This window comes from Columba livia, chromosome 2 (assembly GCF_036013475.1).
Source record: "Columba livia isolate bColLiv1 breed racing homer chromosome 2, bColLiv1.pat.W.v2, whole genome shotgun sequence".
NCBI lineage: Eukaryota > Metazoa > Chordata > Aves > Columbiformes > Columbidae > Columba > Columba livia.
In genome coordinates this window covers 51,701,769-51,719,095 of record NC_088603.1, presented here as the reverse complement: position 1 = coordinate 51,719,095, position 17,327 = coordinate 51,701,769, and the positions used below count along the sequence as shown (strand labels likewise).

Genomic DNA, 17,327 nt, shown 5'->3' with positions numbered 1-17,327 from the left:
AATAGAGATTATAGCCCAGTGGTATTCTTTGAGTAAAAAAAACCAGTAGGTTAAATTTGTCGGAGATCCCTGACAAACTGTTTGTTAGATAAGAGCCCCAATGTTAAAGCTCACTTTATGGGAAATATATAAATCTTTTACATGTCTAGGACTGATAGTGGAATATGAGCTGATAACTGAGGTGACTAATTAAAGCAGAAAATCCTTGTTTCCTGAACCAACATGTAACATTTGAAGGGAATTGATAGGAACCCCTGAGGCTGAAATAGGGACATGGCTTTTAAACTGTGCTGAAATGTGTTGGAATACTTACACTTCTTTGTGAGACAGACTATACAGAAAATAGGAACGTGTGTGCTAAAAACAGGAATTGTCCTTTCTGAGTGGGAATGTCTGACAGCTAAGACAAATTGGTTTGGCTTTGTCATTTAAAATATTAACTGATATTTTGTCAAGTTGGTCCCTCATGGGTAGACTCTTACAAAATGAGAGCAACGATTCCATTAATTTGCCTCTTCTGTGGTCCCAGGTGATGTAGTTAATATAGTTTCTGTAATGTCAAATTAATACTTATCCTTCCTTTTGGTGCATTCTTCTATAAATTTGCCCTCAGCTCACATTATGCCCTCTGGTAGCACAGAAGTTAAAAGTTGAGAACAGAGACTTTTGGCTTGATCTAAAAAAAATTATAAGAGCTATCAAAATGCACCTGCCATGTGTATCTTCAGATGCAAGTTAGTTTGTGGATTACCTGCTTTCCAATGTTACTTCATGCTTCTAAACCCATTTGTATAAATTAACACATCTCCCTAAACTCAGCTGAGCTATGTGTGTTTAACCCAGCTAAATACCAACCAATACCAGTCCAACCCAGCACCTGAATGTTTCACATAATTTTCCCTCTTCTTCCATTCACCTTTGTCTCTGGGGTTGTTTGTTTGTTTTTCTTGTGCTCAACTTTTAAAGGAAAAAATGGGAAGAGCTGTGCAAACCTGGGTAGTGATTCCAAAAAGGTTGGGTGAAATTGCTGGTCCTCAGTCCAGGGAAAATCTAGGCAGAAAATGGAAAGGAGCCTAGTAATATTGGTCATCAGAAGATCTCCTAACCACCATTTCATATATTGAATTAAGTGAAACAAGCTGAGCACGTATGAGGAGAAAACTTATGTTTTTAGGAAGAAATTTCACCTAAACTCTAATTTCTGTTTTATGTATCAATCACAACTGATGAGATGAAGTAGTTAACAGAGCAGTTACTGATATTCACGGCTCTGAGAATTTGTCAGTGGACTTCTAAGAGGTTAAATGAATACTGGTGTAAAACTGTATTTCAGAAAGCAATTTTGTTTGTTTTCAAGGATGCTTCTCTCACAGTGACTGGAAGAAAAAAACAAACCTGGGTAATTTGATACAGTCAGATGGTACAAGAAGCACTGGAAAGATGTAAGCATTTGAAAATAATATACCGCAGGACTATTTTTTCTGTTTTTCATTTTGGGGGAAAACAAACATTAAAAATTGATGCTGATTTCTCAGGTTAACATTGTCATGACTGAAAACTTCAGGGAAGCTTGGCTGTATTCCATTTTCTCAGTCCTGTGCTCTTTTAGGAGTTTAAATTTTTTGTTGGATAATTAGGTCTCTGACATTAGGTGCATATAATTAACAGGGAAAATGGTTGCATGCTGACTATAATAGTACTATCTGATCTGTTTGCGAGATAACTGTTATGGCCTGGTTTTTTGTATCATTTTATTCCCTCGGATAGCAGCAGACATGCCCAACTGGAATCACCTGGATTTGTTTGCAGATACGAAATCCTGTGACCTTTTACTGACTTCAGTGGTCCTGGGATTTTACATTCATCCTCAAAATTTCACTTTAAGATAATCCTCTTTTACAATATTTATTCTTTTGGTAGTTGAATGTGAATAATTCCCCCTTGTCAACAGAAAAATAGGACTGAAACTTTATGTGCAAAGCTGCATTGCTCAGGGAAGATGTTTTTTAGAACTGGCATGGAAGCTTTTACTATGATTTTCAAATTGTGCCTCTCTCTGGGTGGGAGAGAAATACATTCTCTTTAAACTAAAAATTAGCTTTATCTGTCTTTTGTTAACCAAACTTCAGGACTCTGATATCATTTATGTCTTTTTGGAATATTGTCACCTACTCTTTTTTAATAGCCTATTTGCCAGCTGCAAAGCAAACACCTAACAATAAAGGACTTGAAAAAATTGTTTGCAACAGCTTGTTATCATGTATTTTATGCTGCTTGCAATTTTTTCATTTAGATCAGATAAAATTTTGGTTCAGTAGAATAAAGCTTTCAGCTCCGGTTTTTTAAGGAGTAAAAATACAGACATGAGGTGAATGAAGCAAGCCCCAGGTGTTTTTTTTTGTTTCTGAGCCTGCAGTCCAGGAGTAATTTTTGGGTGCCTAATAATAATTAAAAATAATAATAATAACAAGGAAAACAGACCCAAACTGTTTTGGACTAGAGAATTGTTAGGATTTTCAGCTAAGTGCTCAATTATGGTCCAGGTCAAAGGAAGACAGCTTTTACACCTGTGAAAGAACAGAAAAGTCCAATAAACATTGTTCAAAAATCTCATGATGATATGAGTACAGTGTATGTCAGCTCATAGCAAAATGTCTTTTAAGATATATTGCAAGTACCCTTATAACTCCACTGGCAGCAATAGGATTAAAAAAAATATCCTAAAGAAGTCATAACCTCTAGCAACTATCTACAGTTAAAGCATATCATTCACAGTTCTGCACATTCTTTTCTTTACTATGTTGAAGATAAAAATAGATTTCCTACACAAAGCTCTCATTAGGAAGTCACACAAATACACAGCAGACATTTTTTTGGAAATCAGATTATTCTCTATACTACTTCTTTTGATGTATAGAGTCCTCAGTGCAGTGATCTCCCCTACCTTTCCTGAGTATTGCTGCCTATTATTTATTGTCTGTCCTTCAACATGGCTACAATATATGAAGCCATTACTGTGTTAAGCATACAGCATATGAACATATATATTTAACTACTGTTTAGCCTCTGCTTTTTTACTTCAATGCCTTTGTTTAAGCTTTCAGTGTTGCAAATACCATTGTGGGCTTTTTTTTTTTTTTTATTTTTAAAAAAATGTTTTTAGACTTCTTTCTCCAGTTTCTAATAATCAGTGCAGAAAAGCAGAACTTTGTTAATCATAATAGAATGACAGAGGGAGGGGAGCAGAGGGGAAAGCAAATGGAACGTTTTGGTGACAAAATCTTTGAATATGGCCAAATATTGCCCAAGTTAGATTTATAGTGCCACTGGGGCCGAGTAGACACATATCCACTTTTTAAAATGATTATTTGTTTGTTTTACTGTGATGCCTAAGATCAGACATCTATGATTCTATGAAGCAATCCCTGACATTATGAGATGATGGTTGTCACTTCTGCTGTAAACTGCTGATTTCTTTTATTGTTGGTCCCCTGAATTTACACGTCCAATCACCTGTATTCAGTTCTGCTTTTGGCTAAATTGAAGCAATCCAAATGTTAGCCCTCCCTAGGAATTTGTAGTGACTTGTTTTTCCTCCAGATTTCAGCCGTCCTGATGCTCATTGCTCAGTAGTCTTTTCTTTCCTCATGGTCCAGTAAAAAAGACCAATAAGATACAGAAATATTATGGACTATAAAATGAAAATAGTATTTTAAAATCATACAGCAATATATTACCTAAATTATCATTATTGTAACTTTCAATGTCTCAGATATCTTATCAAAATCAATATGACCAATTACATGGAAAAATCTGCTACATACTTCAGTACCCTGCTTACTCAAAGTTTGAAACCATAGAGCTCAGTTGTTATATTAGGCATTTGAGATAACCCATTCCATGGAAACAGCAGGAGAGGTCCAGCTCTTACTGAGTCCAGTGTGCAATCCTTTTCTGCCTGAACACTTCATAGACTCTGAGGCATCAGAATGACAATTACAGAGTGGTATGCAGGTGGTATGACTAACAAACACACAGAAACTTTAAGTGTTGTTTGTTTTAATTAAATCCAGTGAAAAATAGAAACAGTTATGAATACGGAAGGTAAAGACACTCATACTTTGGAGAATATTTTTTTTATTTCTCTTCTTTTCTAACATTTGTACTTCTAAAAATCTTGGCTACCTTTTCTAGTGAAATCATTTGCTCTTGCAGATGAGCTTGACCTCTCTGAGTAACAAGAGGCAGTGATGTGTACTTATCAAAAGAAGCAGTGACTCCAGAATGCTCTGTGTGGAGATTGCAAATGGAAGTGATCATATTCTTTCCTATTGCTCTAAGCAACAAAATATAGGAGTTGTATGCACTGGAACACTTCAAAAGATAGATGCTATTTTTATGAAGAAATCAGGTTTGAAAGGTTCTCAAACACAATGCTTAGTGGTTTTATCACTGCTTGTAAACTTAATAGCGAGATTTTAATTTTTTTTTTCTATGTAAATTGACCTGAATCCTTTTAAAAAGGTAATGATTATATTTGATAGGCTCATAGATTAATTATAGTCTTATCTTTACCAAGAAGGCAAACTCATCTTCCCGTTATTATTTTGCACTGGACTCTAAGACTTTTTTGTTGCTTTAAATGAAATAATACAGGTCATTATAGATAAGCTCCTGCAGTGTATTTAGGGTTTACCTTTAATTTTCATTCACTTAAAAAATTACTTCCCATTTATATTTTGAACTGATAACTATGTAGGGAGATAACAATCCAGCTACCATCAATATCTTTCAAATTTTGCATCTTATCAGGGGTCAAGGAACAGAACCAATGCATTTGGGCTGTAGGATATTCACTTTCCCATCAGATTTATAACAGGATGAACATTTATTTTTCTTTATTCTTGTTTGAGAGCTGTAATAGATAATTATAATAAGTTACATAATTTTTGGCAACTGTCATCATACACACTTCTATTCCAGTTGACACATGCACTAATCTGATAGAGTGGAATGTTAATCTTGATAATGATAATTTCTGATATTTCTACAAGGCTTTTCATCCTATAGGGTCTGAAGGCATTTAAAAGATCTGCTGTGTGTAACTGTGTTCTACCACACCCTGTAGAAAAGCCCCACTTTCCTGACAAAGGCCTTTGGCACACTGAGAAATCGTTTTTTCTTCCAAGGCAAAATATGATAGCACAACTGTTGCAGGTTTGCAGTTGACAGTGATTTTCATTTTGCATTCAGCATGCATGTTTGTGCCTAAATATTACAGTGACAGGCACACTGTAACTACCTAAGACAGGAAATACTGTGCATGCACAGCCTTTTAAAAATCGGTGCATAGCCTTAAGATATCTGTATGAAAAGAAATGCATATACATATCCTTGTGTTCACCACCAGCTATGCTGGCAATGTTTGCCAGATCTTATTTTGGATTCTATTTACAGTCTAAGCAAAATGTGGCTCTCAATGCATGTTCACTGACATTAGCTAAAAAAATAGCTCATGATGACGGTATTCAATACCAGAGCGAATGAAGAAAACAGGAACCTGAGGCAAATCCAGTAAAGCCCTGTGAACTGTAACACCCAACTCATGCCTGGAAAGGCTAACAACTAAGCGAATTTAAGGGGTAATTCAGGTCAGGGAAGGTCTAGGGAAGAAAGAGATGATTGAAAGCTCCCTCCTGTCAAAAGCATTTCAGAAAAAAAAAAAAGCCCAAGATCCAGGGTGGTGATCCTGTGGGGGATTCCTCCCACCCCACCCTGGAAAAGGCTGAGCAAAAGAGGCAGAGCTGACCAAGAGCCTGTGATCGTGCCAGACCTTTCTGAGAGGTACTGAGAACCATCAGGAAAGGTCTTAATGACTATCCAAGGAAACAGAAGTAAGGTTAAAGCAGAGTCCAGAAAGAGTGGAGGAGATGATGTTAATTATCATAACTTTTTGATCTCCTTAAATAGTAGGAGCATGGATACCCTTAAAGGATTTAGTATCTGGCTAAATCACCATTGCAGCAACCCACTGAACTCCTTTCAGGGCATTGGTGCTACAATTACATTGGACCAAGTCAGTAAATGGTTATTAAATGGCAGAAATTTCTAGGAGCATCTGTGAGTTGCAGGAAATGGTGCTACTGATTCCATGGGCTTTTTCTTTTTATATCACATTCCTATAAAAAGTGAGAAGGAATCATATTGCCAGCAGAGATGTAAAATCAGGTCGGGACTGTCGCTGGTTATTTAAAGGTATTGCAATGCTTTTTGTAAGACTGAACATATTACATGCTGTATCTTGGCTAAATTCCATCTTTTATAATTACATCCTCTTCTCCCCTTCTCCATCATTTCTTGTTGTCACAAGAGGATGCAGTATTCTTCTTTCTCCTGGTCTAGATGTCTGGGTAACGGTGTTTCAATCTCATCATGATCTCTCTGAAAGGCAGATTCAAGTCACCCAAGATACATCGTGATCTCTGCGTCGCTCCCTGTGGCATTGCTGTGGATGAAGAGGGTTTTGAAATTTAAACTCAGCCAGAGGTTTCATTTTTCTCCCTGCTTAAGTACAACCACAAATCTGTTGGTTTGGCTTCCTCCACTGTTGCTTGTTTGCTGTAGTATAGTCACTCACTGAAGCAGTGGGAGGCTTAATACTTTAACTCTAAAAAGTACTTTGAAATCATTTTAGTCAAAATGCAAAATACCACTATCCCATTTGTACTGGGAATACTTTCAGAATGTGGACCAGCTTGTGCTTCCAGCTTGATGAGCTGGTGATTGTAGACTTTAGATGACATTTTGATAAGCAGAATGCAAGGAGGCTTGTTACTGTGTTAGCTGCTCACTGAATGTCCAAGTTGGTACTGAAAGCAAACAAAGAGTATGTGACTATAAACAAAAAATACCCCAGCCACCTGATACTATTTTAATATTGTTTTCTCTCCTTTGGTACAATCTTTTCTGGCAAGAAGTGCCAACAAGCCTGTTACTTGGAAACACAGGCAGATACTCCACTCGAGCAGTGGTCTGGTCTTTGCAGTCTAGCAGACAGCTGTGGGCGATAGTGGATATTTGGGAGGAGAGCCTAGTGAAGATGTCCACCAGTAAATCTGGCTAAATGCATCATGCTAAAAGTAAAATTCCCATCACAAACAGCACTACAGGGTTAACCAGTTTCCACAAAGACGAAACTGAGTTGACCAAGAAATGAAGCTAGTAGTCTTCACCTGGAACACTCACGAATTGGACTGAGGAACTTGGGGAGAGAGTGATCAACTTTCACTCCAAGTGACAGAACTACAACCTTTTTTCTGTGTCTAATAGTTTTCTCTGGTGCTCAGTCCTCATCCTCCTGGAAGGGGGACTCTCAGTAGACTTAATTTATCTTTCCTTTAAGGGCTCTGCTTTGGTGGCAACTGGCCTGATTCCTCCCTGCTTTGTATGTTTCTAGAGAGAGGTGTGTAATGGTTTAAACCAGTGACATTTATCAGTAGTGTCGTCTCTATATGCTCCCTTATGCCCTTTTTGGTCAGGAGTATGGGAGGATTTACGTACTACACAGTAAATAATGACACCTATAGCTCCCTCTCTCCTTTTTACTTATTTTTGGCTGTTAAATACATGGGAGTCTAAACAGGAATAGCATATTTTGTTAAGTACCGATTTAATATCTTTCCTTTGGTGAAATCCAGCTCTACACATGTACCTCTTTTGCTGAAAGGTATTCAATTATTTCAGAGGAATCTCTGTACCAGAGAAAGAAGGTGAAAGAACATGACAAGGGACAAAACCCCTACATCAGCTTTATCTTGCCACCGTGGAGCTCTACAGCAGGTAGGGCTTGGCAGCACAGCAGTGTGCACGTATTCCTGGTATGAGGAGTCTCTGGGATGCTCTTTTTGTCCTGGCTGCAGCCAGAGCTTAGGAAGAACTGCTGGAGTCCCAGCACAGAGAAGTGCTTTGCATCACATGCTGCCACCTTTGCATGTGCAGCCACAGAGCGGGAGAGAGGGAGGACGGACAAGGCATAGCACCCATGCAGTCAGCCTTGAACCACTCAGCAGGGGAACGCTTGGTGGTGAATCCAGGCAACATTCAAGTGCCTTTACACAGTGCAACAACTTCAGCTGGGGGCTGAGAATTGGCTCTCATGTTTTATTCATCCAAATTGTCTTTCCTCACATCCAGAAGTCTACACTTGTCTTTTCACTAGAGAATCTGTTCAATTTCCTCTTGTTTAGCACTGTGCTGCGGTGCTCACATTTCCGCCGGGTGCCTTCACTTAGAGACTGATCGGCAATAATCACAAGTCCAACTTCTTGGGAGGAAAGCGTGGGAGAGAGACGGAGAGGTAGGCACATCTAATTTGATCAGTCTGTTTTGTTATACCGAATATTTGATTCTCAACAACCAGCTCTGTGGAAGGAAATAAAAATGTAAGAAATCCAGCTTCTTTTCCTTTTTGCTTTTTTGGTAAAATTTTAAGTTTGAGTCATCTTTCCCAGGCTAATTGTCAAGAAACTGACAGATCAGTCGTGGTTGAGAAGTGAGTAATTGGGAGAAAAGAGGGAGTGCAGCAGGTGTCAGTACTAATTTGGTAAGACAACAACAACAAAAAAAAGGAGTAGAGAGTGGTATGATAGTCACTTACACAGTCATGACGTTATAAGCTTTTCATACAAATGTGTGCAGGGTTTTACAACAGTTCGAGCATTAACTGTTAACCAGCCACTCCAGACCAGTTTCAAAGGCGACCTACAGGTTCACCAGAGGAAAATGGTTTTGAGACTCTAAACAGGAAAGACTGATTCACAACACTGCTGAGGAACTGGACAAAAATTAGTTTCATGCTTCTCACCTGTCACATTGCTGGGCACACAGCAGAAGAAGACCCCATGCCCTGGTCCTGACTTGGCTGTTCTGGCCTGGACCATCAGGGAAAGATACCTCTGTCAGAGCTGGAGCATTCGATTGCTGTCACCCTGCCAGGATCTCCAGTGCCCACAGCTGCCCTAATTCTCCCAAACTGTGACCGTGTCTAGTCCATGCTTCTTACTAAGAGGCTGATTTTACAATAAAGCCCAAATCTCACTTGCTGAGTGGAAGAAACGAGCTTTGTACCTAGAGAATTCCACTGGCTCTGAAGAGAACAGTCTAAGACACTGCTGTATTTTAGAAATCAAACCCTTGGAAATAAATTCTTTTACTTATCTGCCAAATATGTCCCTCTGAGCTCTGTATTTCCTTGCTTCAATCTCAGTTGTCAATGATGCTGCCTCAACAGCAACCAGAGCTCTCATTTTGATCTCTGTAATGGTGTTAGCGACTACAGGCCAAATAATAGGTTCTACTGGCAGACTCCTAAGATGCACTTTTCCTCTGAAGTAGCTGTACAAATAACATTGCAGCATTTCACGTTTATTGCCTGCTGAAGATTTTGGTATCCTATATGCTCTGTTTCAGAGAACTAAAGCTTTTTTCCCAATCTAACTGCCAGACCTGAAAATTCACCAGGGATTCAAAGAAAAGCTGTGTTTTCTCCCTGGCTCCCGCATAATTATTAAGAACACAGAGGCTGCAGGGCAATTTCTGCTTTGGCTTTCATCTGTTTAACCCCTACTATCTTGAAAACTTGCCTTCACTTACATGCATGGATTTGAAGTGGAAGGGGCCTGAAAGGCAGCTCCAAGTAGCAGCTGTATTTCTAAGGGGTGGAACCAGAAGGGAATCTGGTACCCTTTCCCAGAGCTACAAGATACTGAAGCTCCTCTCTGACTCAGACCTCAGCAAATCACCTCTAAACACCTGTACATCCAGTACAGATCAACTAAGCATCAATTTTTTTCTTCTCTCTTTCAAGGATGTAAGTATTGCTGATTGGAAACATGTTTGGGTTGCTTTTTTCTGTTTTCTTTAAATGAAAAGGCATCTCCACCAGCCATATGGAGTGGCTCCTGCTCTGCAAAGCATATATCTAGTGGGGAGTGCATCCATTCAACCTTTCACAATACAGATCTTGAATCAGAAGGCACCTTTGCAGCAGATTTAAATCTGAGGCAAACACTTGAGCAATATAAAGCAATTTGAGCCAGCCAGCAAAGTCGTGCTGACCTTCTGCCAGCACTACTGCAGCCCTAAACATGACTTTTGGTTACCACGTCCTTGGGAATGACAGCACTGGGGGAAGCCAGCAGGTTCTTGCCGAAGGCTGCCTCTGCTCTGTTGCTGCCCGATGGAGTGTTATCGCTATGACAACCTACAGGTATAGGATATGCACGATAGCAGGAGCTCCAGCCAACCCAGATTGCGTGTACATGGCTCAGAGCGGGGCTTCCCTGCCTGAGAGGGGAGCAAAGAACACGTGGATCCACAGGTGACTCTTTCCTGACTCTGTCCTGACACTTGCTAGCAAGTCCAGGATGTAAGGCAAGGCGGGAAATCTAGAGACACTGGGTAGCTAGGATTTTAAATAATGTTATCTGGGGCAAAGTAAGGGAAGTCTCATTTTTCTCCTCTGTTTCTAGAGTCCTTCCTCGTGAAAAGACTTGTAAGAATATAAAGCTGCCCCCCCAACTGTGTCTTCTCCAGCCTGTTAAAAGGTAAAACGCCTGCTAACCTCATCCACGCTGCCTGCCTCTCTCTCTGTGTGCGTGCATGCGCGCATTACTTTCTTTCACTACTATGACAGCACATGCCCCTCCAAAGCTGCTCCCAGCATTAGAAATACAACTCCTCCCTCCAGTGCCCCGCGTGTGTGTGCGTGGCTCAGGCTTTCTGCTTCGGCTCACTCCCCTCTGATCGCAGGGCTGACAGTCACGACTCTGCTCCACACCTCCGGGCTTCACGGGGAGAAGAGGGGGATCGGGGAAAACGCAGAAGGCACAGCACTGACCTACAGATCCAGCGATAACTTGCTCCCCTTGCAGCAGAATTGCACAGGGGAGGGGAGGGAATAAGGAGGGAAAGGAAAAAGAGAGGGAAGAGGAGAAGAAGGAAAAAAAAGAAAATCCAGAGAATTCTAATCTTGCAAATGTAGTGAAACCGAGTGGTCGGAGTTCATTTGCCCTACAAAAGCAGAGAAGAAAGAGTACATTGAATGAAAAAAAGCAAGGAAGGTCTGTAGCTTTTTTCCTGATAGTAGCAGTGTTTTAGAGGTAAAATGATTCCTCCGAGCAGCACGACTGAAGTCAGCGTGGATAGTGTGGAGAAAGAGAATGAAGTGGAGAGCACAGAGCAGCCTCCCTCTCCAGCATCAACTACCAGCCAGGAATCAAAGGTACACAGAGAACAAGATATTTTTTTTCTTTTTTTTTTCTTTTTTTTTTTTAACTCTTTCTTTGCTTTGGAAGAAGATGTGTTGCTTTGGTTTTTATTTTGAGCCCTGTGCTAGGATCAGCAGGAGAGTGCTGTGGGGCACCTCTGATTGCGGTGCCTGTTCTGACACTCCTACTTCTGAATTCTCCCTGTCACCTGAGCAGCTCAGGAGTCTGAACTGGGGAAATATCTGCCTTTCAAGAGGTTTGGTTTGGGGGATTTTTGCTGGTGTTTTCTCCTTCTAATTCCAGTAAGGGCCTGGGGGAGTGGTGGGGCTCAGGAAGGGGTTTGATGTCAGAAGATGATGTTAGCTATTTTCACACCAATCATCAGATCACTTAAAGGGTTTTGTTCATGGTTGGAGAGATTGTTTTTCCTAACAGGTTCAGAGAAAAGAATTTTGCCCAGGGGCTTGAGGTGTTTCACCTGCCTCACCTTCTCTGGCAGACCCATTAGTGAACTTTCATTGTTTAATGAGCCAGCAGTCGAAACAGGATGTAAGTGACAGTCTTGGCACAATAATCTTTGTGTGCACCACCCAGAAAAGGTTTGTTGTTTTGGCTTTTTTGGTTGTTTCTTTGGGATTTTTTTGTGTGTGCTTGTTTGTTTGTTTTTTTCCCACAGCCTTTTATTTATTAATGTTTAAATGTGGTTTAATTCACATTACTGAAAGCCAACTTCTAGCTTAAATGGCATGGCCTCTGAATTTTTAAACAACTTGCATATGAAAAGTTTTTTCTGCCTGCCCAGTATGTTACTTGGAAGATAGAGAGGCAAAGGGAGAAAAGTAGTAACCTTACATAATGGATATTCTTTTCAGCTTACCTGGATAATGTGCTCTTACTGATCCCATATTACTTAAGATTGATAGCATGCTAGTACCTGATGGATCCTCCTGTGAACTTCGTAGTGACACTATGTGCTGTGTAAACATGTAAAAATAGGGAGGTCCTTGTCACTAGGAGCTTGCAGCTGGGTAGAGCCTTAGGAGGTACTGTATGAGCAAAACAGCTGCTTGAAAGGGAAGGTTTGTGCTGGCCTGAGTTTAAAAGCAGTGGCTGTCTGGGTCTAATGTACGAAGACATTATTGCACACCAACAGCTAGGTTTCTGGAGAGCGAGTCAAAATTATCTGCCTGTGTGGGAAGAGTTCTGACGTGGGCTTTGGGATTTTTTTTTTTTAATTAGATGCTATACTTCAAGGGGGACAGCAAAGGTATTCCCTATGTAAAACAGTCTCTTTAAAAGAAAAGAGTTCTCCCAGAAGCAATAGCACGCACTATTCACTATACATATTCAGCACTACTGGGACACTGCTGCAGTCTTCCCAGTTAATGGGAAATGAAAAGTAAATGGGTTATTGGTTTGACACCAGGTTCTAAAAGGATCCATTTGATTGGTACCTAAAGCCTCCTCAAGACCACTTCTACGGAATTGCTGAATTGATGTTTGGCCAGTGCGAATCTCTAATCCTCCAGTGAGGTCCCAAAAGCAACTGGAGTCTTCACCATGCTCCCAGCACCAGCCTCTCATGTGTGCTGGGCTGTACCCAGGGTCTGCCGGGCTGCAGGTTTCCTGTGCTCCCAGTTGTGGTCCTTACTCAGTGCCAGGAAAGTGGTTGTGGAGTTCGAGGTGCCCTTCACATGGTCAGGCACTTCATGACAACGGTGCTCAAGGGACTTTCCCACTGGGTCACAGACCACTGTGCCCAAGATGACTGGACCAGCGTGAATCCTTAGCTGAGGGAAAGCGAAGTGCTGCACGTAGGGTTCCTTCTGGCTGTTGGTGCACCCCTGCTCTTGCAAGCATGACAACAGGAATTAGGCACATCTGGCCAGAGAACAAATAGACCACAAACTGGTTTATAATCAAATGTTATTATCATCAATTTTTCCAGTCTTGTGAGCATTTGAAGTGATACACTGGAATAGGCAAAAGCTATGTCTGTGCACTTGATGCCATTACTTGCATACAGATATTTTTGGTAAACATATAATCTGTGTATTTACATTTTAGAACTGCAAATATGATCAGAAAACATGCTGTATTGTCATTTCAGTAGATAGAGTCAAAATAACCTTCTGATCGCTAGGGTAATGAGATAAGCTTTCATTTCTTGGTCCTAGTAAACAGCAGGATGGAAAAATTCTCAGTGATTTCACAAAGATGTTGTTTGTGCTGGTTTTGTTTTCCAAAAGAACTGGAATCATTCAAAAGCTAAAGACTTTGACAAAGGCATAAATCAGTGTGCCAAGGGCCTGTGGGCAAGCTTCTATGTCAAGGTGTTCCCTGCTGAGGGAGCTATCCTGTCATCCACAGAGTGCCACACTTTCTTCAGTTACTCTCTGTTGCACAGGTTAACAAGTTCATGCCTGCTGCAGTTACTTCAGAACAGTTTGTGCAGTATCTGATTACCCCACAATGACTTGTTTCTGTGGCAAAACAATATTATTATTCCAAATATAGAACAGAAACAACATGGATAATAGCAGCCTTCAAAATGCATTTGAAAACATTTCAGCAGAAAAACAATTTTGAAAAACTAAGGTAGAACTAATGTAGCAAGCTTCCTTCCAGTCCTGTATAACTATAGGCAACTGTGGCACACGGTCCCTTGTAGTACCAAAGTCCAGAGAAAGAGTTTTATCCAGCACGCTCCAGACTTTACTCAGAAGGTGGCACAGAGGCGATACAGCAGTTCCCGACGGGCGTGAGTTTGAGAGGCAGAACTTTGGGCTGCTACCAAGTCACTGAAATTTGGAAGAATGACTCTCATGTGTTAGTCACACACCCCTGCCACAGAAAGGCAACTCACTCTTTAATAAACACTAGAGCCTCTCACCACCTTTTCCTATGGACTAGGAGCATATTTACAGATGTGCACATGTGGATGCTGAAAGCTCAAAAACTAGACTCTCATGCATGTGCTCCTCATCATGGTCACCTTAACACCTGGAGTTCAGTACAACTGCTCAGAACAAAGAAATTCAAATAACACTTTTCAGTTCACCACACTTCCTGGGCCCTAAGGGCAAACCCATTTAAAAGTTCTAAGTACATGGTTGCCTTCTGGCATAGTATATATATTGTTATATAATGTGATTGTGTATTGGATTATGTGTCCTCAAGTGCTTTACACATAGCACCTCTGGTGTACTGTTTCATTAATATAACTTCAAATTGGTCTCTGAAGGGTAGAAAACACACTGTAACTGGGCCATCCTGTAGCACTATAGACACTGCTACTGTGCTAAAAACCCTAGAGCTTCAATGGTTAGGAAAGCTGCAAAACTAATCATTAATTTATTAAATTAATCTGTTCACTGTTGAAAAGAAACCTTTTCTTCACACCTAAGTATGACTTGAGTAGATACTCAAAGTTTATTAAGAGAATAATTTTATGGGGTTATCATAGAAATACATTGAATTGCTAATTCTATTACATGCGTATGTTTGTGGTTACAGCTCCCACCTGTTTGGGTCTATCACATCTGACTTCCAAGAAGGCAAATGATCAGTTTGCCAAAGGCTTTTATAGATTTATAACTCAGTGAGGGAGGAAGTCATTAGCTAATGAATCCTAAGGGAAAATTTCTTCCTGGTAGTAGCAATTAAAGACACTGCACACTTGTACAATCACTTACTTAGCAATATAAGCAGAAATCTAGTGGCAGCAATAAGAGATCCTATTTCTGATGTTTCATATAAAGGTACCTTGGAATTTAGTAAAGAAAACTAAAATTTCAGGGGATATGTATCTAAAGAAAAGATTCCTACATTTGGCTATATTTCTTTATGTTTTGGCATAGGTGGAACGTAACTCTGTTATCTTTGTTCTTCTTACATTTAACTGACATTTCTATATGAAGAGGAAAGAGCCCACCTGCTGATTTACTTAGATATGAATCAAGTCTTTATCATCACTTTATTGCGAATAATGGCTGGGAGTTTTCATAGACAATAAGTCCATCTTAGAAAATTCCCTCACCATTTTTAAGTTTCAGGGGGGCCTGAGCATCTATGACATTTGAGCTAGTACCAGTGGGGTTGGTCAGCGTTTTAAGTGTGTTAAACCTCTGTCAGGCTCTCTCATACACCCCCAGAAGAGGTATCAAGCCCTGTCCTTGCCATTGCCTGTAAAAGTTACTGATTTGTAGGTATTTGGATACCTGCGAAGGTCAAAAGTTTTTTCACAGCTTTGCACATTTCCATCTGCTTTTATGAAGTTCACCTGTAATTATGATGTACTGCAGTCACACATCTTTGGTGTGATAGCTTCAAACTTCCCTCTAAACTACAGATAAATTGGCCTAATGAATTGCTTACACTCAGCTCAGGTAATTTGATTAGTTGAAAAATGAAGAAAATTTTAAAAAAGAAAATATAAACTAGACCTCCAAATACATATGGCATCTGGACTATCTATTTCACAAAATAAATAAGCCTCAGTCTGACACTTCCATACACTGACTGTCCGGTGGCCAGTATTCAGGGAAATGCAGACTATTATCTTCAAATTCAGTTATGGCAATTCAGGAGATGTAGCACAATTGTTCAAACACTAGCAAACCTGATATGTAATATATAAAATGGAAGTTGCTGAAAAGCAGCAAGCCAAGAAAATGATTAAGCATTAATGTTCAAGATGTAAACTTCATCTATGTATATCCCTACATTGGTCAAAGAGATTGAACTTACTTTCCCCTGTTCTGCTGGTCCAATAGAGTAATAATGCTTACATGAGGTTTCAAAACCAGGTGTTAATATTAGATACAGAACTAACGTAAACAGCTTAAAACTCTGGATTTTTAATAGGATTGTGTGGGATTTAAATCATGTAGGATTTGTGCTATGTTGTTAAGCAGACATCTTCCCCGCTTGAAGATTTAATACTTTATGAGGCTCCATAGATGGTTACTTGTCAATTAATATTTTAAAAAGGCAGGGAGTATGGTGTACAGTTAGTGTTTCACCCTCCACACCAGTGATAAATATCCAGTATGTAAACTACTGCTGTAGTCTCAAAGGAACACCAAACAGCCTAAAAGAGATCCTGTGAAAGGGGAAGAAAAAAATAGTTTTCCTTCTTAATCTTACCTCCATGCCTCTGCATAAAATGGTGAGTATATACTGTGAAGGTAAGACTAAGGGAAAGAAATGAGCTCGAGCATTTTTATATGTTTTGATGAAGTGTTAAATTATGTACAGGAAGATTTCATTAAGAGCAAGCAAGTAATATTCTACCCTATCAATAATTTCTGGAGCAGACTTATTGCGTTTACATTTATTTTGACCTTTTTTCTTAGTTTTTTTCAAATTAAAAAACTGGTTTTTTGTGTTTTTGTTTTTTTTTTTTTTTATTTTGATTTATATGTCACATCAGTTCCTAGGTGCATTAAGAAATCTAAGGCAAAAGAGAAATGTGATCAGTTCATGCTCTTCTATCCAAACTTTCTACCTTGCCAAAATGAGGAAAATGCCTATTACCCTTCAGAGACTAAAGATGACTGAAATCTGGTGTGATTAAAAAAATGGATTTACTAAAAAGCACAAATTTTCACTGAAACAAAGCACACTGTTTTCAAAGCTGGAAGACAGTCCAGTCACACCATTTCAGTGCCTTATGCAGTATTCTTTTTCATAATGTAATCCTGTTGAACTCAGGTTTTACTACTACTCCTTTTAAAAATGTCTCCCAACACCTGGATGCTCTATTGGCTAAGGGATGCCCTCTGTTCCTCACCCCTTCGAATTCCAGTATAAGTTAATTTCTGGCCAGCTTGTGTGGCATTGTAATTTTGATAATGTTGGTTTGCCTTAAACATCTCTTTTCCATTCTCAGTGCAGATTTCCATCATGTAAGAATAGACTTTCATATCTCTTCCTAGCCTTTTATTTTCTAGATTAAACAAGCCAGGCTGACATTAGATAAACTCTCCATTCTTCACCTCATTCCAGTAGCAGATATGTGCATGTTTTCAGGTTTGGATTATCTTTCCTGAAAAAGGG

At 39.7% G+C, this 17,327-nt stretch overlaps 1 protein-coding gene across 1 annotated transcript in view; it reads left to right on the top strand.

Moving 5' to 3' along the window:
• The first annotated feature begins 10,753 nt into the window (after positions 1–10,753).
• STAC (SH3 and cysteine rich domain) overlaps positions 10,754–17,327 on the top strand; it is a 75,744-nt gene continuing 69,170 nt past the window's right edge. Inside the window, exon 1 of the mRNA XM_005500015.4 lies at positions 10,754–11,281. Within this exon, the coding sequence (XP_005500072.2) occupies positions 11,165–11,281 (117 nt within the window). The 5' untranslated portion in view covers positions 10,754–11,164. The remainder of the gene's footprint in view (positions 11,282–17,327) is intronic.